Source organism: Euprymna scolopes, chromosome 4, assembly GCF_053919585.1.
Source record: "Euprymna scolopes isolate OS-2025 chromosome 4, ASM5391958v1, whole genome shotgun sequence".
NCBI classification, from domain to species: domain Eukaryota; kingdom Metazoa; phylum Mollusca; class Cephalopoda; order Sepiida; family Sepiolidae; genus Euprymna; species Euprymna scolopes.
The window spans coordinates 99,906,440-99,924,945 of record NC_136485.1 but is presented as its reverse complement, the minus strand read 5'-3'; the positions used below and the strand labels follow the sequence as shown (position 1 = coordinate 99,924,945).

The following is an 18,506-nucleotide window of genomic DNA, read 5'->3' as shown; positions in this document are numbered from 1 at the left end:
ATTTTCATCTACTACAAGATGACATTACATTTATAAGGATTTTTCACTTGTTAGTAGCTTACATTTTTAGTTATAGACTATGAAATTTGGCTTCTCGGCCATGATAGCAAATTTCAACTTTCCGACAAACTTTGAATGATCATAACTTGATGCCCACATTACTTTTTTTTAGATATGATAAAAATAAAATTTTGGTTTGGGATACCTAAATAAAGTAACCACAGAAAAAGAGCTTTGATTTTCAAATGGTGCAAAAAGCAAATTTAAAACTTCACATGCATGACAAATTTTGAGTAGAATCCGAGTAAAGAAAACAATTTAGGTTTGTAGGTTTCAAAACATTTATTTCTACATTTTGAGCTCCTTTATGCAGTAAACTAAAACAGACAACCACCGTAGAATTTTCCTTGTCCAACCGAAAAACAAAATGAGTTCACCTGAAAAGTAAAAATGAAACAATTAAAAAGTTTTCATTCATGTGTATATATCTGACAATTATAGTTTCATCAGCAAGAATATGAAAGTTACATATAAAAAAAAAAAAAATAGTACGACTATTGACAGCAATAAAAAAAATGTTGACTTTTTCATGGCAAAATAAACACAATAAATGTAAGCATTTGGGAAATGAGTGAAAATAAAATTATTAAAAAAAGTCATAAATCTATGTAAGAGAACATTCCTAACAGAAATGTGCAGATTTAATTCTATTTAACAATGAATAAATTAAATAAGTAATTCCAGAATATGGTTTTGGTAATTTTCATTTTATTAAATGCATAAGCAAGTCTATTGCCTCGACTAAACTTAATAGTGTCAAGTAGTAGGAGCTCTCTACATCTTTAGAAGAACACATCACATTGGTGAATGAATGAAAAATAAAAATACAAGGAGCAAGTTGAAGGTTATGCAAATGCATGCAGAATGCAGTAGAATTTTATACAATCAGGTGTTGCAGAGGTTTGCAGAATTAGAAATAGTGGAAGCTGCAACGGCAAAGGTATTATTATGAATGAAATGTTAAGAATACTAGTTTGGATACAAATGATAAACGTACATCTTATCGCCATATATAATAAAATGACTAGAAATTCCCCTCTGGACCAAAGCATCGTAGGTTTGCGACAGCAGATGCCACTATCTTATATAACTTTCAAACACCTTTGCAGACACACTCAATTGTGATAATAAAATACTACTTTACATCCTAGCATCGTTAGAGGAAGGTGTCCCTATTTTTCCCTGTAAATATTTAGTCCTACCACCGCCACCAGGAGGAAGTCTACACGTTCCATAGAATCTACACATACACCGTCCATAACTGGCTCATACAAATACAGATATACCATTAATTTTCCCATAGTAGAATCAGAAAAATAAAATCTCCCTCGGGAAAGTCTACTGCCTTTGATTGGTTGTCCACTAATTCTCTTATTCCGGAATTAAATAAACACTTCCGAACATTACAATATGGCATCGCTTTCATCAAATATTGATTCACATGGCATCAATTTCATCAAATAACAACAGCAAATGAATGTTCCAACCCTTTTACGTAACTAATGAGCGCTTAGTTTCTCTGCTAAGACTAAAAGATACACAAACATATGTATAGTATCTAATAGTAAATGTTTCTTTATTTTCATCAAAACAACCTACAGTAATAGATTCATAAATTTTACTGTTTTTATTTTTTTTATTATTGGCAACTGTTTTCTTCTGGGTATTTTTTTTTGTTGTTATAAAAGTTTTGTTTCTTTGAATTAGTGAACAAATATATCTTTTGTTTTGTTTTTTCCATAGAAAGTTAGTTTAGTAACCCAGCATCGTTTAATCTCTAAGAAAAAAAAAAAAAAATTTTTTTTTTTACCTACTACATTTAAATGGCCTTTAAAAAAGGTTTTTTTTTTTAATGCCTTAACCCAGCATAGTATAAACACACCCAACCTCCTCATGTTAAGAACGGCTTTCTAAGTTGGAGGGGAGGTGCTTATTCAGAAAGCTGTTCTTAACATGGGGGGGTTCAGGGTATTTATACTATGCTGGGTTAGGGTGTTAAAAAAAAGAAGAAAAAAAACAACCTTTTTTCTTCTTCCAATTTTTGTCTGCTTGCTCGCATTTCTTTTTGCTCACTTGGTATAATCCAGCGATTTTCGTCATTCACCGGGTGTTGCTAAGTGAGACACGCAAAAACAGGATTTAAACTGCAGAAGTACCCTTTAACTAATTTATTAGGATAAAACTTTCTTTTCTCATTCTGATCACCTACAAGCGGAAGATGATGTTTGCACAAAACATATGTTACGGTTTGATGAATAATGTTCATTTATTTTTTTTATTTATATATTCATACATTTCCTCTTTGGACATTCATTTTATACTTCTTTTGTTTCCTGAAGTGTACTGAAATAATCATTTCAATGTTTTGCAATTATTGCACATTTTCCCCTAACAAATTAATAACAGATGCTGTAAACAAAAAACACTTCTTTACAGGATGCAATAGTGCTACAAAACACAAATACAAACATAATCGCTCAAAAACAGAAATTTAACTACTGGTAATCTTGAAATTATCCTAATGTATCACATATACTGGCAACTTATTTTGAACAATTCAGCATGTTAATATAATGTTAAAAAAAAAAAAAAATACATACATAACGTCTTTTAAAACTCAATAATCACACAAGCATAAAATTAAATCAACTTCTAAACGTGATGTAATTCTGCTAAAAAACATACCTCTTTGAAGTTTTGAAAATCACTCATAAATATTAAGATTAAATACTGGAACCCTTAAAATTTTGCTACGGTTAGCTCTAACAAAAGGTTTAAGAATTATTGGCATTTTAATACGCATTGCCTCTTTCCTTTTGCACACGGAACTAACATAAAATGTAATCAAACACATATTGCTCTTTCCTTCTTTGGATGGAATGCTCAAAATCTAAACACAGCATTGATTTGGGAATGTAAATATGCACAAAATACCAACACGCTACAAACCCCACTCCCCAAACGGCCCTAAAAAAAAAATAAAAAAATTTTTTACAGGTACCAATATTTCATTTTCGATTTTTGAGCTATTATCAAGACTTTAATTATGCTACATTTGTTTGTTTTTTGCATTTTTTATTCCTGTAGACAATTAAATTTAATTTTATGTTCTTAAACGATTACCTAGGTTTCAAAGCTGTGACTTATGTCGGCACTTTCTTTTTAGAATTGATTAAACGCTTTCAAATTAGTTAAAACACAAAAATATCATGCAGGTAGATTTCAACGTACATTTTATTGGCTACGGAAGCACTTGTTATATATTTGTTTTTTTTTACTACTTTTACTTTCTGTGGAGCATTTTATTATTTAGGTGTGTGAGAGCTACTTTTAGAAAAAAGTGCGTGCAGTATACCGAAAAGAAAAACAATGGCCAACTTAAAAAATACTGTCATCGGTAGAAGGCAGTTATGTATGTTTTCGCTCAAGCTAAAGCGTTAATAAATGCTTTCTTTATAATCAGCAAGTACCTGCAGGTTATCGCACCAAACCAATACTAATCGCCAGTAACCAACAGTGCTGACAATCACAAATAGTGGCTTCCACTTGTTTTCACAGGAAAATAAAGCCCGACAGTGAAAACCAGATTATTTCATTTGGTTGCCAGTGTCCGCTATTTTTCAGGTGCATCAGTGGCCATAAAAAAAAAGCAGTGTAATTTGATTTTTTTTTTTTTGGGGGGGGGGAGTCCTTTACCGATTCTGTTCTGGATCTATCATGCTTCCACCAGGTAATACTGGTTAACCGGTTCTGCTAGTTTTATATAATTTACAACCAATTTCAAGTAGAGTAATGAAGTTAAAGATTTTCTAATTAGCATTTTTTGTAACAGAATAGTTCAGTATAATTAGGAGGTGCCTTAAATAAGTTTCCAGACTTTTTTTGTACAGGCATTTAAAATTCTCATAGACTCTTGAAATTTCAGTATGTTATTGCAATACATTTTATGAGATGACTAACCAATTTTTATGATTTCAGGTTCAAATGGTTAAATAAAGAATTTCATAGATAACGACCGTTGTGTGTCTATAGAGACATTAAGTGCACAGTTTGAAGTCAATGTGAGAAGTGTACACACAATTATTCATAAGGAATTGCAGATGCAGAAGATTTGCGTGAAGTTTGTCCCAAGGGTGTTGAGAGAATATCAGAAAGAAAGATGTTGTCATGACAGCAGAGATGTAGTCAATTCAGACTCCGCAGTTCTTGATGCTCTGTTGATCTGCGATGAAAGCTAGATCTACTGCTATGACCCAGAGACGAAAAGACAGAGTGGAAGCATGCTTGCTCTCCCAGATCCAAAAAGGCCAGACAGAGCAAATCCACCTAGAAACTTATGATCCCCGCCTTTTTTTTTTTTTTTTTTTAGATAGAGCATGGGCATGATCTACATGCACTGGGCTCTTTCGGTGGAGGAGAAATCCTTCACGACTGAGACAATTTTTATTTTTGTACCTTTTCTCCACGTTAAAAAACGACCCTGGTGTCTAACTCTGTCCCGTGGGGAGGCATAGTAAATAGGTACATGCACTGGGCTCCCACTGGACAGATAGTCAACAAGGAATACCATGTTGATGTTTTTTAGGGAATTCAGGAAGAGATTCCATTGGAAGAAGCCAGCACTCTTCAAATCGAGTCAGCAGGACAATACGCCAATTCACAACTCCATCGTTGTCACACATGGGCCTCAAGAAAGTTCCTCACCCTCCTTATAGTTTAGACCTTACTCCCTGTGACTTTTGGTTATTTCCTAAGCTCAAGGAAAACCTTAAACGCTGTCGTTATGAGACAATGAAGGAGATGAAAGAGGTTGTGACAAGGGTCATTGATACACTCACGCAAGAGGACTTCTATGGAATCTTCCAGGAGTTTTTGGAATGGTACAAGTGCATTGCAGTTGGAGGAGATTACTTTAAAGGGGACTAGAGTTTGATGTGTGTACTATTAATAAAAGTGCTCATACAAAAAAAATTTGGAAACTTATTGAAGGCCCCTATTGGTGCTCTGCAACTTAGTTTCAGAAGAGATACAGTTTGAAAATATGGAGATAGACAGACAGACATATAGCCTCTTATATATTAGATTACGCCATTTTGAATTTACAAGTCATTAAAATTTAAATATTCATATTATTAGTATTAGTTCATTTAAATATTCATATTATTAGTATAAGGTATATTTCACAATGTATAAGGATTATTTGATAGTGGAGATATTCATAATCATACCGTTTCCAAAAGAGGAGAGATATAACATGAGGAATATTTGGAATCAAGTCTCCCCTTGCTATTGCAGATCATTTGAAATGATAGCAAGTTTTAGTCTCCTCTTCATCAAGGCCAAAAGTTTGGGGAAATATATATATGTGTGTGTGTGCATTATAGGCATAGCTCAGAGGCTAAGTAATAAGGGTGGACAGTCGTATGTTTTGGTTTCGATTCTAGCTGATGGCACTCAAATCATACATTTTTTTGGGGGGAGCGGGTGATCTCACTACCATATGTTAGGTTCAATATAATAACCGATAGAGAATTGTCTATATAATAAATATGTAATCTGCAGGAATTATACTACCATATTTAAGTGTATCTTATGACTGAGTAATGCTGGATGGCCTGCTAGTATTTTAATATAATTAAAAGTGTTATAAAAATAACTGTTTTAGTTCCTAATACAATTAAATTTAATCCTGGCTCCACGATCATGGCTGACAGAATGAGAGCAAAACTTTTAGTCTAAAAAAACATGATTCGCTAAGAATTTTAAAGTCAATTTAAATGATTTTTATATGAGAATTAAATAACAGAAAAATATAAACAATGTAAGAGCAACTATTAATTAAAATGATTTAAAATGTAAATAAATGAAGAAAACTGTGTGGAGCCAAATACAAGGAAACTCTTCCAGTTGAAATTCAATTATTAAGCAGCAAAGAAAAAAACTGATATACTCATTTACACAAATTATTGTTCTTTTATTTGAATAATAAAAAAAACAAAAACGAAAAACAAAAACGTTTTCTGGGACATCTCTACTTACTTACTATAAGTAGCACTGTGTGTGTAAGTTTGTGCCCTAAAGATACCAAAATGGCTGAACCCTTTTTTGGTCCCCCAACAAAAGGAAGATGGACCTGTAAATTCACCCTTGTCTGTTCGTCTGCCTGCACTTTTCTTAATAATTACGCCTTGGAATTTTTTAAAATTTTGCACAAACATTAAACATGATGAGTAAAAAAAGTACAGAATGATTTTTCCGAGAAAACTCCAGTTGGCCCCCTAGGGGCGTCAATTTAAAAAAATACCTTCAAATTGAGGAAGCAAAAAGAAAGTCTGCAGCAACAAATTCACTTAAAACCAGCTTAAATTATCACCCCTAAATCAGTTTAAAATAACCCCAACAGACAACAAAGTACAAAGCACCTCTAATCGTAATTGTTGTTGTTCCAGATTATGCAATGTAACATTTAGTCCATATGCCACGACTTTCTCTTAGTGATCGTCAGGAGCTCATTAATCTCCAGCTTTCTGGTTTATCCAATCGAGAAATCAACCGCAGATTGAGATGTGATGAGAAAACGGTACAAAAGACTGCAAAAGCATCAAAACACAGGCAGTGTTCGTGATGCCCCTAAATCTGATCGTACTAGAGTTACTTCTAACAGAGAAGACAATGCTATCAAGATCCGCAGCCTAAGAAACAGATTTGAAACAGCACCCCAAATCCAACAACAGTGCAATCTTGTTAAAAAGTGCTCCCTTTCTACTGTCAAAAACAGATTAAAGGAATTTAATTTGCAAGGATATGTTGCAAGACACAAGCCAATGATTTCTGTAAAGAACAGAAAGTGCCGTCTGAACTTCGTCAGATGCAATGATGGATGGATGGATGGGTTATTTAATCAGCATATCAACCTTTGTGGGTCATTTAATGCTGGTTTTTTTTGGGTTTTTTTTTTCTATCAACCCCTTCTGGGTCATTCAATGCTGAATCTAGTCATTTTGGGAATAGTATTTGATGTTGTGTCCAGTTATTTTATAGAAGACTTATTCTTGAAGCTCTTTGTATTTTCAATCGTTAGTTTGTAGCTTTTGGTTTGGTTGTTTTATAGTGGATTTTATCATTTTTGTTCTGTCTTGCAGGATGCTTTTGCAGAATATAAGGTTTTTGCGGGTTATATTTTTTGGAAGAGTCCTATTTCTTTAATGTACGATAAGATTTTTCTGGTGTTGTTCTCTTTGAAGATTATTTGAAGATCTATTTCTGTATAGTGTTTTTCCCTAATTTGTGAAAGATCTGTGCATTCAGTTAGTAAATGTTTTACAGTAAGTGGTACTTGACAGGGAATTCATTGGGGTTGAGTTTCTCCTTTTAGGAGGTAGGAATGGGTTAAGTGTGTGTGACCTATTCTAAGTCTTGTTAAAATGACAGTTTGTTTTCTGTTTGTGTTTTTGATAATCCTGCCTCCTCTCTCCAAGTGTGGGTTTTATATTGTATAATTTGTTATTTGTATTTTTATTCCATTGACTTTGCCATTTCCCAAGTATATGGCTGTTGATCAGGGGTCTAATATCCGTGTATGGGATCCTGTACCCATCAAGGTTCAACTTCATTGCCTCCTTAGCCATAGCATCGGCTCTTTCATTGCCCCTGATTCCCATGTGGCTAGGGATCCAGGTGAATATTATTTTCTTTTGGTCGGTAATGAGATTTATTTTGTTTAGGAGTTTGATAATTGTGGGGTTCTCTTGTTTTCTATTTTTTATAGCTGTTAAAACGGATAAGGAGTCAGAGAATATAATGAATTTTTCTGAGTTTTCTTCAGCAATGATATCCAGTGCTAAATCTATGGCTCTGGTTTCAGCATTAAATATAGAGGCTTCAGTCATTTGCTAATTTTTGTATTGTTTTAGGTAGCTGCACATCCAACTATCGTTATCCTTCGAGCCATCTGTGTATATGTATGTATAGTCAGAGTAGCATAGCTTGATATTTTCAAGTTCTTCTTGAAATATGACAGGATTTGTTTTTAATTTTTTATTTTCATTTAAGTTCAGCATTACATCTGGTTGTCTCATAGTCCATGGTGGTTTTTCGGATATTACAAAATGGTGGATATTTGTTATTGGAATTTGAGATTCTTCTATACTGGTTTCCATTCGAAGTCCGAAGGTTTTTATGGCTTTTCTTTTGTTAAATAGGTTTCTATATTTGGGGTCAAAGGTACATGGATAAGCGGGGTTTGTTGGGCAAGACTTTAGTTTCAGGTAGTATTGTAAGCCAAGTTTTTCCCGTCTGAGCTTTAGGGGTGCTTCATGGGCTTCTACACATAGGCTTTCTTTGGGGGATGTTCTATATGCTCCCAAGATTAGTCTTAGTCCTTCATGGTGAATGGGGTCAAGGATATTTATGTAGGAAGGCCTTGCTGACCCATAAATGAAACAGCTATAGTCCAGTTTCGAACGAATTAGAGTCCTGTATAGTTTTAGGAGTGTTTGTTGGTCTGCTCCCCAGTCTGTGTTAGCGGCAACTCTTAATAATTGTAGTGCTTTGTGACATTTCTGCTTTAAATATCTCAGATGGGGAATAAAATTCAATTTTTTGTCAAAAATGATCCCTAGGTATTTATATTGATCAGTAATATCAATTTTTTTGCCATAGAGTTTGAGGGTTGAATCATTGTGCATCTTTTTAATATTACAGAAGTGCATGCACTTCGTTTTAGACTCGGAAAACTTAAGACCATTTTCTGTGGCCCACCGGTTTATTTTGTTTAGGTTCAGCTGCAACTGTCGCTCTATTGTTTGGACATTTTTTGATCTATAACAGATCAAGAAGTCATCGACATATAGAGAGCAGTTGGTTCCAGGACTTAGGCATTTGGTAATATTGTTAATCTTTATATTATATAAAGTGACTGATAGTATGCTTCCTTATGAGACCCCTTCCTCCTGGTTTTCGAGGTCAGAAAGGGTGGATCCCACACGGACCCTAAAGTCCCTGCCAGATAAAAAATCTTTTATTAGTTTGGGTAGTCTTCCCTTTAGACCTAGATTGTGCAGGTCTTTCATAATGCTATATCTCCATGTTGTCTCGTAGGTTTTTTCCAAATCAAAGAAGATGGTCGTTATGTGTTCTTTTTTTATGTATCCCTCTCTAATGAAAGTTTCCAGGCGTACCAGGTTGTCAATGGTGCTTCTTTTATTTCTAAATCCACTTTGGAGGTCTGTTATCAGGCCATTTGCTTCGAGGTACCAGGTTAATCTTTTGTTTAGCATTCTTTCGAATGTTTTGCATACGCAACTTGTAAATGCTATGGGTCGGTAGCTTGTGGGATCAGACTTAACTTTATCAGGTTTGGGGATGGGGATCACTGTTGCTTGTTTCCATATGTCAGGGAGTTTACCTCTGATCCAAATGTCATTGAAGATGTTTTGGAGGTAGATTAAGGATTTTTCAGCATCTAGTTTGATTTTTTTGAATTGTGGTTTATAATTTTTGCTAGGAGTTTTTTGAGAAGGTTTTTGCGAGTACATTTATAGAGAGCTATATATTTTTTGCTGGTTATTTTTGTATTATCTTTTGACAGGTGTTTTAGTGGTGTTGGTTGATTTTTACCAGCTATCTTTCTAACCATATTCCAGATTTGTTTTGTTTTGGTGTTAGAGTTCAGTTTGCTGATATAGACTCTCCATGACATTCTTTTGGCCTCCTTAATTGTTCTACGGGCTTTTGCTCGGTTTTGTTTGAACTGGTCTAGATTGTGGGTAGTGGGACGACTTTTAACTTTTCGCAGTGCAGCTTTACGTAATCTTACTGCCTTTTGGCAATCTTCATTAAACCAAGGTCTTTTATATTTTTTGGATTTGGAGCCTTTGGGTATACTTTCCCCAGCTATTGACATCAACGTATCAGTGAAGTGTTCCATAGAGTTCTCCGGTTCATCTTTGTCTATTAGTTTTGCATTGCATTGGGTTTTATATTCCTCCCAATTTGCTTTATTTAGCTTCCATCTGGGGAGGTTATCTTCAATCGGGATTGAGTTTTCAAGTATGATGGGAAAGTGATCGCTACCACATGAGTCATCATACACTTGCCAGCTGTAGTCCATTAATGTGGCTAGGTCGCATAGTGACAAATCAATGGCTGAGTATGTACCTGAGGCAGGGTGGAGACATGTATTGGAGTTTTGGTTCATGAGAGACAGATTGTTATTGTTGATATTTTCTAGTTTTTTACCTTTTATGTCTGCTTCCCCATATGATGTTGTGACTGTTGAAGTCTCCTAGTAGGATGTATGGTTTAGGAAGTTGTTCTATTATTTTGTTGATTTCGGCTTCATTTATGGAGTCATGTGGTGAGATATACATGGAGCAAATGTTGATAGTTTTATGTAAAGTGGTTTTCACAGCAATTGCTTGTAATGTGGTGTCTAGAGTTATTTCGCTCTGAGGGATGTCGTTTCTAACTAGAATCGATATACCTCCGGAGGCCCTCTGTCCAGTATTGTGTATAAAGTTGTATTGGGTGTACTTTTTATAGTGATGCTATCGTGTGTCTTTAGGAATGTTTCCTGGAAGCAGATGATAGCAGGTCGTAGTTTAGATATTAACAGTAGCAAGTCGTTTGTGTTTGCCTTAAGTCCTCGGCAGTTCCATTGAATAATAGTTTGAGTTTTTTTATTGTGGTCTGTCATTTTATTTGTCTGGGGGTGTTTTGTCTTCTACTTCCATCTCCTCCAGTGTTCCTATTTTGTTTCCTCCTCTTGAGGTTGATTGGGATTTAGATCTTGGTTTGTTTGTTTTTTCTTTAGTTTTTGTTTTATTGGGTGATGGTGTTGTTTCATTTGGTTTGTTTATAAGGGTTGTTTTCATTTGGTGAGTTTTTTCTTTTTCTTTGATTTAATTTGAGTTTTTTGATTTGTTGGTTCTGTTTTTTGTACTCTCTTTTGTAGACTGATTATTTCCAGAGTTCAGGATTAGTGTTTTAATTTCTTTCATTAGGTCTTTCATCTCTTTTATCAATTGAGATAGTTCTTCAGTTTTTATTTCTGGAGGATTTTTTGTATAACTTTGACAACTTTGATTTGTGTGTATTTTAGCATTCTTGGTTACTTCTGAGTATCTTGCGTTCATAATTTTCCTGGCTTCCGGGAAGGTTATATTTTTTGTGCACTTTATTGTTATTTCTTTTAACCACGTTTTGCATCCTTTGAAGTCAGCTGAATGGTTTTCCTTACAGTTTGAGCATTTGGGATCTTTTTTGCAGTCACTATGTTTTGAGTTTTCACCACATCTTATACAGATTGGTGATTTGGTGCATTTGGATTGGTGATGTCCAAATTGTTGATAATTGTAGTACCTAAGAAGGTTTGGGATGTATTTTTCAACGTTCACTTTTAGGTATCCAATTTTAATTTCACTTGGAAGGTTTGTGGAGTCAAAGGAGAGTAGATATGTATTTGTCAATATAGTTTCTGCATTTCGTTTTATTCTTATTCTTTTTACATCTGTAATACTTTAGGATGCTAGATTACATAAAATTTCCTCGGTCGAGCAATTTGATAGTTCGCTGCATCTAATGCCTCCTTTTGAGGAGTTTAGGTATGGGTGGGGATAAGTTTTAATTTTGATATTGTTAAAGGTTTGCCATTTGGGAATTTCTTTAGCTTGTGTTTTTTGTTTCAATTCGATAAGTATGGTGTTATTTTGCAGTCTTTATCATTTTGGGTTTTATTTTTTGAGAGAAAATTTTTTCCATTGTAAAAGGTGAAATTTTATTTCAAGTGTTTCCATTACTAAAAATATTGTGTTTTCATTGATTAAGCAATTCTGTTCGTCCTCTGAACTTGAGATGTCGGAAACATCAGAGAGTTTCTTTTTTTGGGGGGTTTTGGGGGTAAAAAAAGCCATAATCAAAAAGGTTGGTTTTTTCATCATCTTTGCTCCCCACCCACCTCGGAGCCCTATATGGGAAGTGCCTGGGGGGAAACCCATTCGCCCAGGCTCAACAAGGATACAAATGTGATATACTCGATTTATGTGATATCATTTATGAGCACCTGTTTTCCTTTGATGTTACTTTGGGATACGAAGTAATTTAAAGGGTTTGCAGCCATGTCATAGATATTTCACTCTGTCGATTGACCCTCAGCCACCGCTTTCCACCATATATTAGGGAGTAGATGTTATTTGTGGGGAAGGGATAGGCATATTGTGTTGATGATAGGTTTATGTGGTGGGCGATATATGGTGGGGCTTGACGTGACCAGCCAATTGGTCGGATCGGGCCCCTCCGACCGCCCGTCTAGCCCAGTAAGGGCCAAAGTGGTGTGTTGGGAAATGGGGGTACTATATCCTGACCTCCGAATCTCTCAACCACCAGGATCCCGTCCTAAGGGTATTACAGGTCGCTACCTACGGCCAACAGGTAGCCCCATTGAGGGACTTCTACTCTCTGCAGGGGGGTAATCGGCATATTCTGATGCCCTGCCGACAGGGTCCAGTGGAATCTGATCAAATTTTGAAGAATAATTTTTTAATAGAATGTATTTATTATTATTTATTTATTTATTTTATTTTTATTATTTTTGGTTTGTTTTTTATTTAACCCATAGTTGGGACCCTAACAGGTACTACCACACCGGGTCAGAGTGGACCTGAGAGCAATGGCAATTAAAGGGTGGCTCCATGCTCCCCAAAGCCCGCAAACTAGGACCGGGAAGTAGGGAAGGAAAAAGAAAGGAGGGGAGAATGGAGAGGGGCTGTTGATTTTGTTTTTATTTTTGTAGAACATAATTAAGTTTTACAAAATAGAATAGAAAACAAAAACAGAAATCGATGTAGGTGCATTTCGTCTCAGAAAGCCAATAGGCAGCCTGATCTGGTAGCACCAGCAGATGCAATGAAGATCATGACTCTTCATATTGGTCAAAAGTGCTTTTTAGCGACGAGAAGCAAGTTCAATAGGCTAGGCAGTGATGGTAGGCAGTATATCCGGAGGAAAGACGAAGAATTTAATCCTAAGTGCTCAGTTTCAAGGCTGCAAGGTGGAGGTTCAGTTTTGGTGTGGGGCATTATCAGTACCAATGGTTCAGGGCTTGTAGTTCGCTTGAAAGGTCAAATTAATTCGACCAAGTACATTAATATGTTGACTGAGCATTTTCTATCCTACTTTAGTCAGAATTTGGATGACAATCCCATCTTCATGCGGGACAATGCTCCCATTCACACAGCTGGCAATGTCAAGAGGTTCCTGAAAGAGCATGATATTCCGTGTTTGGATTGGCCTGCACAATCTCCAGACCTATCGAAAACGTATGGCATTACATCAAGCAACAGCTACGCAATTATAAAATTTCAAATTTGGAAGAAATTTGACAAAAATTAAAGAAAAGTAGGATGTCCTTTCCCCGGAGTATTGCTGCAGTCTAATTCAAGGAATTCCCAAAAGATTGCAGGCTGTCAAATTGCAGAAGGGCTATGCTACTAAATATTAACAAGTTCATTGTGTTCCTGTTGTATTTGTGTTGTATTAACGTCCTAAAGTTACATTTAAATAACAATTTTCCATTGTGCAGACTTTCTTTTTGTCTCCTCCATTTGAAGTCATTTTCTTAAATTGACATGAACACTAGAATATTTCAATTCAAAGTCAAATATGAACAGGTAAAATTATAGAAGAATAAAAGGCGAATCAAATGAAGTATAGTTTGTTTAAACAGTTACATTAAAATTGGTTTAAATTTGAAAATTTTTTGAGTGGGGGTTTTCTATGAAATTTTCATATTGAGATATGATAACCCATACTTCAGCGGGAAGTAAAATGAGTTTTTAATATTTTTTTCCTCACAGTTTCAGTTAAAAAAAGTCTCTGACTCAAAACAATATAGGTGACCAAAATAGGAATTATTCACTTTGGTATTATAAATTTAATTACATATATTGCTTTCTTTTAATTCTTCATTTTTTTAATATTTTGTACTTTTACTTATTATCATAATTAGTTTAACATCCATTTTACATGTTGCCACGTGAAGAAAAACATTTTTGGTTTTAAATATACTTTTATGTAAAAAAAAAAAAGAAAAAAAAAAGCAAAGTTGATATAAATAATTTTGATTTTATGTTATAATTGTCAATGAAATTGGGAATATTAATCTCATTTCCACATTGTAATAAATGATTAAGGTCTATGTTGAAGGTATACACTTTCTATGCCATATAATGATGGCAGTTTAAAAATTATGCAAAAACTAATACTGTTGCATCAATATTTCTAAAAAAAATTCTGACATGAAAGGCAGAGAAAGAAAAAAAACAGGTCACCTATGTTACAAGTCATCTACATTCTTCAAAGCAAGTTCAGGTTTATCATAACCCATCTGTTCTGGTGTGAGAATACCAAGCTCATCAAGAGTGGGTTGAATCTCTTGTATCACATAAGGCCATATCTCCTTCACCCGGTTACCACTCTTGTTCTGAGAAAAAAGGAAACAATTTGTTAAAATAGGATTCATACAGCTGAATTCAAAATATTGATCAGTGTCAAGATACTTTTTGATAGTGTCAAAACAACAATGTTTACATTTTTATTTTTTTACAAATGGATACAAGAAACAGAAATAGAAAAAAATTTTAATTATTAAATCAAAAATCCAAAGTTAAATTTTATGAAAATAAGTTGGGGGAATATCTATTTTTTCAATTACACTATTCTCAAATAATAATCCAAAAGTGATTCTATACAAATTGAGGGTGGCAATTTATTGAGAAATATTAAAACAAATTGAATATCTGTACCTTGATTGCTTCCAAAAACCTCACAGCAAGAGAATAATCATTCAAACGTCTACAGGCATGCATGGCAGCATTGATAATTTTGGGATCAGGAATAAGATCCATATGCTGAAATTAAGCAAAGGAAAATAATGTAAAATCTAAATGATTAAAAATACAAACCTGATTTTTTTGGCTGGCGATCTTCATGATGTAATTTGATTTCAGGGCATCTTATTAGATACATATGAAAGGGAGACAGGTTCAATAAAAAGCCTGTTCATTAGAGAAGGGTATTCCTTTTGTCAGAAGTGAGTTTTGTCAGATGTGTATTGAATATTGAGAATTATGAAGAAGGAGAAGAATAGTCAATATAAATTGTTGGGAGACTGCAGTATATTTTACAGCAGTAAATAAAAGCAAAAATGGCATTTATTAAAAACTTGAATATCTAATTTTGAATTGCAATATCTGTAAAATAACAGGTAAAATGAATGAGGCAGAAAAGGGAATATACATAAAAAAATATTTCATTAATATAATCATGTAATAAGTTTGAACAATTAAATTTCCAAGAAAAACAAGAACAGGTTACATCTTTTTTTAATTTTGTTTTGTACTTTTGATAAGAAAATATAAAACTCATTAAGAATACAATGATCCTTAGGGTTTTTTCTTTATTGTTTTAATTTTCTGCCTATTATATTTAGATCATTTAGCTTAAATCTGGACGGTATAAGAACAGGAAGCTTTGATGGTATGGCCACGTTTAGAGAATGGATGAGAATTCCTGGGTTAGTAGTGGTAGAACAATTAAGATAGCAATGTCAGTCGACGAGGGAAGAGCAAGGAAAACATGAAAAAAAGTGATAAAGATGAACTTGAGAGAAAGAGGGATGAATAAAGACTTGGCCAGAGATTGGAAATCAATTTCTAAAAGCAATCCAACATATACCAACAAGTAAAATGAATATCAAATCAAATATGATGATACGTTCATTGTAAAATGGCAACTGAACAAGTGTAATATTTTCAGAATCTAAAACTTAACCTTCAATATAAAAAAAACTTAACCTTCAATATAAAAAAAAACTTAACCTTCAATATAAAAAAAAACTTAACCTTCAATATAAAAAAAAACTTAACCTTCAATATAAAAAAAAACTTAACCTTCAATATAAAAAAAAACTTAACCTTCAATATAAAAGTAAACCAATTTTTTAAAGACATTTTTATAATCATGACCAGAGCTATTATTCATAGAAATCTTTACTTTTTATTTGGAAATTTCTATACACCTCATCATGATTATTAAAATGATTTTTAATTTAAGCAATATGAAAATCCAACAGATAGGTGTGTGTAAAATTATAAAGATATTTATTATATTGTTTTTCCTTTCTTACTTTTACTTTTTTTGGTGGATAATATTGTAATTTATTCATTTTTATTTTTGTTATAGATATAAGACAAAAACAACAAACAAACGAAGAGATTGATGGGTTTTGTTTGGATCACTGAATGTCTTCAGAACAAACCAAGCATGTGAAGTCCCTCTCCTCAAGTGAAAAATTTACTTTCACCATGACTAATGTTTGTGCAAAATTTTAAAAAATCCAAGGCATGGTTATTGAAAAAAGTGCAAACAAACGAATGGGAGTAAATTACTAGGTCTAATCCCTCCTTTGTCAGAGCACCAAAAAGTGAAGATTTTAAATTTATTGAAAAGTCACACAGGGAATTTTTACACGTGCATAATTATTTGATAATTATTTGAAAAGTTATGAGGCAAGTGTGACAAAGATATTAATTGTAAAATGGAAGAGAAAAAAAAAGAGATGATAACAGAAAAATGGAAACATAGATGAATTACAGTGAAAATAAGTACTTAACCGGAATTAGAGTTTGTTATACAGTGGCAAGGTATATTTCATTGGTTGAGAGTGATATATATATATGTATATATAAAAATATTTCCCCCAAACCTCTAGCCTTTATGAAGGGGAGACAAAAACTTATTGCTATAGTTTCAAATGATCTGAAACAACAGCAAGGGGAGACTTGATTTCAAATATTTCTCATATGTTATATCTCCCCTCTTTTGAAAATAGGGTATGATTATGAATATCTCCAGTATCAAATAATCCTTATACATTGTGTAATTTACTTTATGTATGAAAACCAAAGAGAGGAGATATAACTAGAGAATAGCTTCTTTTTTGTATCCCTTCTGCCGAAATATCTGGTGGAGAGGGTATCATGTACTACTTCTTTTTGGGAGCGATTACATTTACATATTTTTATCCGTTGTTTTATTTTTGAAATTGTTGTAGGGATATCGACGTTGCCCACAATGAAAGTGATCAATATAGCAGGTGTGTTCCAAATGGAACTTCATGTCAACCTGGGCAACACCACGTACCTATGCTAGTATATATATCTATACTTGTAGCCAAATTGAATATATCATATCTTTGGTTCTATGGGACATAAAAATTTGCAGGCTTTTTTAAGATTACATTACTATTTTATGGTTAAAATTTTATGATAATTGGTAAAAAAGAACTATTTTCACACCAATAAAATATGTCAAAATTTGCCTACATTTATATATATAGTGTCCTAGCCAGCCAGCTTTCATTTTGCTACTTTGGGATGAATTTTGCTTAGAGTTCTTTTTGTTGGTTATCTCCCCTGTGGCCTTGCCAGACCACTAATATATATATATATATATATTATATAGAAATAATATATATATACACACACACACAATACAAAATTACAATTGTATATTACAGAATATTAATATAATTATTAGAAACTGTTTAAATATATATGTATTTTTTTACATAGGCATCACTATTTTATCAAGGCCAAGAGGCCACTCGAGGATAAGGGTTAAAGAGTGTACAGTAGACAATTGGACAATATAGTAATCATTAGTAATGGAAATTCAGTAAATCTGTTAACTTAAGTGGAACAGCTCATCAAAAACTTGTTTACGTTAGACTTGAAGACAACCATATTGTAGTCAGCTGGGGAAGCAGGAAAATAATTCCATAGGCGTGCACTTCTAAGAAAGAAGCTTTATTCATGGAATCTACATATAGGTTTAGGCACAGATATATATAATAATTCATGCTACTTTTTTTCTGGAAGAAAAGTTATAATCATGGTTACTTACAAATAAAAGAAGAGATTAGAAGAAGATGGCGATGAATCGGTTACTTACAAATAAAAGAAGAGATTAGAACAAGATGGCGATGAATCGGGCACACCCTGAGAAAACAACCAACAAACATCACAAGCCAGGCCCTGACCCCTGGAACCCTCAGGGGAAGAAGAAAAAAGGCCAACCAAAGAACACCTGGATGTGGACGTCAAGCCTGGGGGGAAGCTCAAGTGAATCGCCCAGGACTGTGGACGCTGGTGGGTTGTTGTGGATGGCCTATGCCTTTCCAGGAGCTCAAGGCTATGATGATGATGATAATGACTGACAAATGAAGCTTATTTGATTGGAGATAAAAAAAAAAACATTGGCAGAACAGGTTTGAAATATACTTATTTTCAAATAGCAAAGAAATGATTTTTCATAGCCAAGATTTTTTCCCCAGTACAAACATTCATATAAAAATCATTTGTTTTAAAAGAATTGCCAACACTTTGTAA

General features: G+C 33.8%; 1 protein-coding gene across 1 annotated transcript in view; it reads right to left on the bottom strand.

The window, feature by feature from the left end:
- Window positions 1-323: 323 nt before the first annotated feature.
- Window positions 324-18,506, bottom strand: part of LOC145269166 (cytochrome c oxidase subunit 5A, mitochondrial-like) — an 88,002-nt gene continuing 69,819 nt past the window's right edge. The window contains exons 3-5 of the mRNA XM_080124776.1: window positions 14,862-14,966; window positions 14,388-14,539; window positions 324-437 (exon numbers count right to left, since the gene is read on the bottom strand). Coding sequence (XP_079980902.1) covers window positions 14,393-14,539; window positions 14,862-14,966 — 252 coding nt within the window. The 3' untranslated portion in view covers window positions 324-437; window positions 14,388-14,392. The remainder of the gene's footprint in view (window positions 438-14,387; window positions 14,540-14,861; window positions 14,967-18,506) is intronic.